The sequence below is a fragment of the Pseudophryne corroboree genome, chromosome 2 (genome assembly GCF_028390025.1).
Source record: "Pseudophryne corroboree isolate aPseCor3 chromosome 2, aPseCor3.hap2, whole genome shotgun sequence".
Taxonomy (NCBI): domain Eukaryota; kingdom Metazoa; phylum Chordata; class Amphibia; order Anura; family Myobatrachidae; genus Pseudophryne; species Pseudophryne corroboree.
In genome coordinates this window covers 680,393,069-680,399,068 of record NC_086445.1, presented here as the reverse complement: position 1 = coordinate 680,399,068, position 6,000 = coordinate 680,393,069, and the positions used below count along the sequence as shown (strand labels likewise).

General features: G+C 49.9%; 1 protein-coding gene across 1 annotated transcript in view; it reads left to right on the top strand.

The window, feature by feature from the left end:
* Positions 1-315: 315 nt before the first annotated feature.
* Positions 316-6,000, top strand: part of PM20D1 (peptidase M20 domain containing 1) — a 238,998-nt gene continuing 233,313 nt past the window's right edge. Inside the window, exon 1 of the mRNA XM_063955155.1 lies at positions 316-674. Coding sequence (XP_063811225.1) covers positions 467-674 — 208 coding nt within the window. The 5' untranslated portion in view covers positions 316-466. The remainder of the gene's footprint in view (positions 675-6,000) is intronic.

Sequence of the window (6,000 nt, the reverse complement as noted above, 5' to 3'; positions counted from 1 at the left end):
CCCGTTCGGCCGTGGCTCCTCCCCCTGGTGACGTTGCTCCGCCCCTGGTGACGTCAGAGGTCCCTTACCCCACTCCGATTTAGAACCAACCTTGAAAGTATAGGAAACCAGTGGCCACGCCCGCTTTTCGAATTTGTACCGATTTTTGTGTGTAAAATGTTGGAGAGTATGCATATAGCACTGGGCAAATGCGTCACTATGCAGCCAGCTTTATACACTTCGACATGCACTTACGAACATTTAATAATAAAGTTTCGACGCCACGGAGAAAGGTATCAGTACACGAGTGTATGATCCGCGTGTAGCATCACTTGCAGACAGACACAGTTACCAACAAGCCGTAGCTGCCGCTGCTCCTACTCCCACTTCCCAGCATGCTCTGCGCGGAACGGGACAGGCTGTCAATGTCCAATAGGGGCGCGACGTCGGCTTGTGTGTGGTGTATTGGGCTGTGTGCAGGTGACTGATGCTGCCGGACATGTCGAAGCCTCGCTGGAGGGGTGCAGTTTGCGCCGTGCTCGGGCTGCCGCTGCTCGGGTTGTTTCTCCTGGTGGCCGTGCTGCTGGTTAGGACGTACACTATGCCTGACAGTCGGGACAGCTGGCAGGGAGAGGGAGCGCCGGCAGCGGAGCTGGGTGACACGGAAAGGGCACAGCTGAGACGGGCACTAGTAGGTGAGTGGCCACTATGCGGCCTCACTGCATCTGGTCAGAGAGTGGTGAGCACGGGAGCTGGCACAGTAGCACAGCCGGGTAGAGTATCTGGCGTCGGCATAGTGTATGTGATGCAGGCACATAGCTACGAGTGACATACTCGGTTCCTGTAACATTGTAGCATTTGTTTAACCCTGAATGATTCGTCCATAGTGCAGAGGCAGAGCCGGCCTTAGGCATAGGCAAACTAGGCAAATGCCTAGGGCATTTGGTATGCTTAGGGGCACCAGCAGCTTCTGCTGATTAAAATGATATGTGGCATGCCTATATTCTGTGTGTATTCCTGGATATCACTGTAATGTCGCATTTCGTATGCAGATACAGCCGCAGTCGCACACAGAATATAGGCATGCTGCATATCATTTTAATCAGCAGAAGCTGCTTGTGTATCCTAGCCACATAGTAATGCAAATAAGATGCATTTTTATAAACAAAAGACGCCCGACGTTAGCAAAGCTGCCAGCTGATTCATGCCAGGCATCTCTTACAGAACTAGCGGCGGTGCTAGGGGGCACCAGCCAAAATCTTGCCTAGGGCATCATATTGGTTAGGGCCGGCTCTGTGCAGAGGTACTCAAGACACCCCAATGGTACAGGATTTAGATATAGCCATGGCTCTGCACAGTTGGTTAAATCAAATCGACTGAGATGCTATTTAAGTCACCTGTGGTCAAGCATGGATAAATGTAAAACTTGGACCATTGGGGTGACTTGAGGACTGCGTTTCCGAAACTCTGTGTTTAAATCCATCAAGGTTTGCTTTTTCATATTTTACAAACAATTTTTTTAATTGTCTTCCTTTTTGATCATATCAAATTTTTCAGTTTAGTTCATATGTAGTTTGCTGTTAAAAATGACTCCCTCTTTAAGAATTATTTCCTAAAGCAAAGACAGTTGGCCCAAATGTAGTAATCCTTAACAAGTGATAAGAAGAGCGATATATGGTTTGCTGGTCATTTATCTCTCTCAGGGGCAGATTTATTAAGCTTGGTAAGGTGATAAAGGATCAGCCAGTCAGCTCCTAACTGTCAATTTTCAAACCCAGCCTGTAACATGGAAGTTAGGATCTGATTGGCTGGTCCTTTATCATTTTCCACTTTATCACTTCACCAAGCTTAATAAATCTGCCCCTCAGTGGCAAACGCAGGATTTTGAAAGGGGGGTTTCCAAACAATTGGTTATAGACCAATGAAAAAATGGTCTGTAACCAATTAAAGGGAATTCTTAAAATTATCATTTAACTTGTATACTAGGGAACCAAGTAATTATAATGAATTCTCTAGCTGCTAGTGCCTAACCTTGCCCCTTAGTACCTAAACCCCCTGGTGGTGCCTAACCCCTCCCCGGTGGAGCCTAAACCTAAAATTCCCCCACCAGCAACCCCCTTCCCAGACAGAGCACCAACAAGACAGACAGCGTAGCACCATTATTCTCAACCCCCCCCCCCCGATAGACAGCGTAGCACCATTATTCTCTCCACCCCCATAGACACAGCGTAGCACCATTATTCCCCCCCCCCCCCGATAGACAGCGTAGCACCATTATTCTCTCCACCCCCATAGACACAGCGTAGCACCATTATTCTCTCCACCCCCATAGACAGACAGCGTAGCACCATTATTCTCTCCACCCCCATAGACAGACAGCGTAGCACCATTATTCTCTCCACCCCCCATAGACAGACAGCGTAGCACCATTATTCTCTCCACCCCCATAGACAGACAGCGTAGCACCATTATTCTCTCCACCCCCATAGACACAGCGTAGCACCATTATTCTCCCCCCCCCCCGATAGACAGCGTAGCACCATTATTCTCTCCACCTCCATAGACAGACAGCGTAGCACCATTATTCTCTCCACCCCCATAGACAGACAGCGTAGCACCATTATTCTCTCCACCCCCCATAGACAGACAGCGTAGCACCATTATTCTCTCCACCCCCATAGACAGACAGCGTAGCACCATTATTCTCTCCACCCCCCATAGACAGACAGCGTAGCACCATTTCTCTGACGTCCTAAGTGGATGCTGGGACTCCGTAAGGACCATGGGGAATAGCGGCTCCGCAGGAGACTGGGCACAACTAAAGAAAGCTTTAGGACTACCTGGTGTGCACTGGCTCCTCCCACTATTACCCTCCTCCAGACCTCAGTTAGAATCTTGTGCCCGGCTGAGCTGGATGCACACTAGGGGCTCTCCTGAGCTCCTAGAAAAGAAAGTATATTTTAGGTTTTTTATTTTCAGTGAGATCTGCTGGCAACAGACTCACTGCTACGAGGGACTAAGGGGAGAAGAAGCGAACCTACCTGACTGGAGATAGTTTGGGCTTCTTAGGCTACTGGACACCATTAGCTCCAGAGGGATCGAACACAGGACCCGACCTCGATCGTTCGGTCCCGGAGCCGCGCCGCCGTCCCCCTTACAGAGCCAGAAGCATGAAGATGGTCCTGGAAATCGGCGGCAGAAGACTTCGGTCTTCAACAAGGTAGCGCACAGCACTGCAGCTGTGCGCCATTGCTCCTCATGCACACCTCACACTCCGGTCACTGATGGGTGCAGGGCGCTGGGGGGGGGGGGCGCCCTGAGCAGCAATATGAATACCTTGGCTGGCAAAAAATCACAATATATAGTCCCAGAGGCTATATATATATACCCCTGCCAGAATCCATAAAAAAAGCGGGAGAAAAGTCAGCCGAAAAAGGGGCGGGGCTATCTCCCTCAGCACACTGGCGCCATATTTTCTTCACAGTGCAGCTGGAAGACAGCTCCCCAGGCTCTCCCCTGTAGTTTTCAGGCTCAAAGGGTTAAAAAGAGAGGGGGGGGGGGCACTAAATTTAGGCGCAATATGTGTATACAGGCAGCTATTGGGGGAAAAATCACTCAGTTATAGTGTTAATCCCTGCATTATATAGCGCTCTGGTGTGTGCTGGCATACTCTCTCTCTGTCTCCCCAAAGGACTTTGTGGGGTCCTGTCCTCAGTCAGAGCATTCCCTGTGTGTGTGCGGTGTGTCGGTACGGCTGTGTCGACATGTTGGATGAGGAAGGTTACGTGGAGGCGGAGCAGAGGCCGATAAATGGGATGTCGCCCCCTGTGGGGCCGACACCAGAGTGGATGGATAGGTGGAAGGTATTAACCGACAATGTCAACTCCTTACATAAAAGGCTAGATGACGTAACAGCTGTGGGACAGCCGGCTTCTCAGCCAGCGCCTGCCCAGGCGTCTCAAAGGCCATCAGGGGCTCAAAAACGCCCGTTACCTCAGATGGCAGACACAGATGTCGACACGGAGTCTGACTCCAGTGTCGACGAGATTGAGACATATACACAATCCACTAGGAACATCCGTTGCATAATCTCGGCAATGAAAAATGTGTTACACATTTCTGACATGAACCCAAGTACCACATAAAAGGGGTTTTATGTTTGGGGAGAAAAAGCAGCCAGTGTTTTGTTCCCCCATCAGATGAGTGAATGAAGTGTGTAAAGAAGCGTGGGTTCCCCCGATAAGAAACTGGTAATTTCTAAAAAGTTACTGATGGCGTACCCTTTCCCGCCAGAGGATAGGTCACGTTGGGAGATATCCCCTAGGGTGGATAAGGCGCTCACACGTTTGTCAAAAAAGGTGGCACTGCCGTCTTAGGATATGGCCACTTTGAAGGAGCCTGCTGATAAAAAGCAGGAGGCTATCCTGAAGTCTGTATATACACACTCAGGTGCAGACCTGCAATTGCCTCAGCATGAATAGTGCTGCTGCAGCGTGGTCTGATACCCTGTCAGATAATATTAATACCCTAGACAGAGGTAATATTTTGCTAACATAGAGCATATTAAAGACGTCGTCTTATATATGAGGGATGCACAGAGAGATATTTGCCGGCTGGCATCCAGAATTAAGGCAATGTCCATTCTGCCAGGAGGGTATTAGAGACCCGGCAGTGGACAGGTGAGCTGACTTTAAAAGGCACATGGAGATTCTGCCTTATAAGGGTGAGGAATTGTTTGGGGATGGTCTCTGGGACCTCGTATCCACAGCAACAGCTGGGAAGAAAATTTTTTACCTCAGGTTTCCTCACAGCCTAAGAAAGCACCGTATTTTCAGGTACAGTCCTTTCGGCTTCAGAAAAGCAAGCGGGTGAAAGGCGCTTCCTTTCTGCACAGAGACAAGGGAAGAAGGAAAAAGCTGCACCAGACAGCCAGTTCCCAGGATCAAAAATCTTCCCCCGCTTCCTCTGAGTCCACCGCATGACGCTGGGGCTCCACAGGTGGAGACAAGTGCGGTGGGGGCGCGTCTCGGGAACTTCAGGGACCAGTGGGCTTGCCAACAGGTGGATCCCTAGGTTCTGCAAGTAGTATCACAGGGATACAAGCTGGAGTTCGAGGCGACTCCCCCTCGCCGTTACCTCACATCAGCCTTGCCTGCTGCCCTCGGAGAAAGGGAGGTAGTACTGGCGGCATTTCACAAGCTGTACTTCCAGCAGGTGATATCAAGGGACCCCTCCTTCAACAAGGCCAGGGTTACTATTCTAAAATGTTTGGGGTACCGAAACCAGACGGTTCGGTGAGACCCATTCTAAAATTGAAATCCTTGAACACTTATATACGAAGGTTCAAGTTCAAAATGGCATCGCTCAGGGCGATTATTGCAAGCCTGGAGAATTTCATGGTATCACTGGACATCAAGGATGCTTACCTGCATGTCCCTATTTACCCTCCTCACCAGGAGTACCTCAAAATTGTGGTACAGGATTGTCATTACCAATTCCAGACGTTGCCGTTGGTCTGTCCCCGGCACCGAGGGTATTTACCAAGGTAATGGCCGAAATAATTATCCCGTACTTGGACGATCTTCTTATAAAGACGAGGTCCAGGGAGCAGTTGTTCGTCGGAGTAGCACTATCTCGGGAAATGCTACAACAGCACGGCTGGATTCTGAATATTCCAAAGTCGCAGCTGGTTCCTACGACGCGTCTACTGTTCCTGGGTATGGTTCTGGACACAGAACAGGAAAAAGGGTTTCTCCCGGAGGAGAAGGCCAAGGAATTGTCATCTCTAGTCAGAGACCTCCTAATACAAATACAGGTGTCGGTGCATCAATGCACGCGAGCCCTGGGAAAGATGGTAGCTTCTTACGAAGAAATTCCATTCGGCAGGTTCCATGCAAGGATCTTCCAGTGGGATCTGTTGGACAAGTGGTCCGGGTCGCATCTTCAAATACATCGGCGGATAACCCTGTCTCCAAGGGACAGGGTGTCGCTGTTGTGGTGGCTGCAGAGTGTTCATCTTCG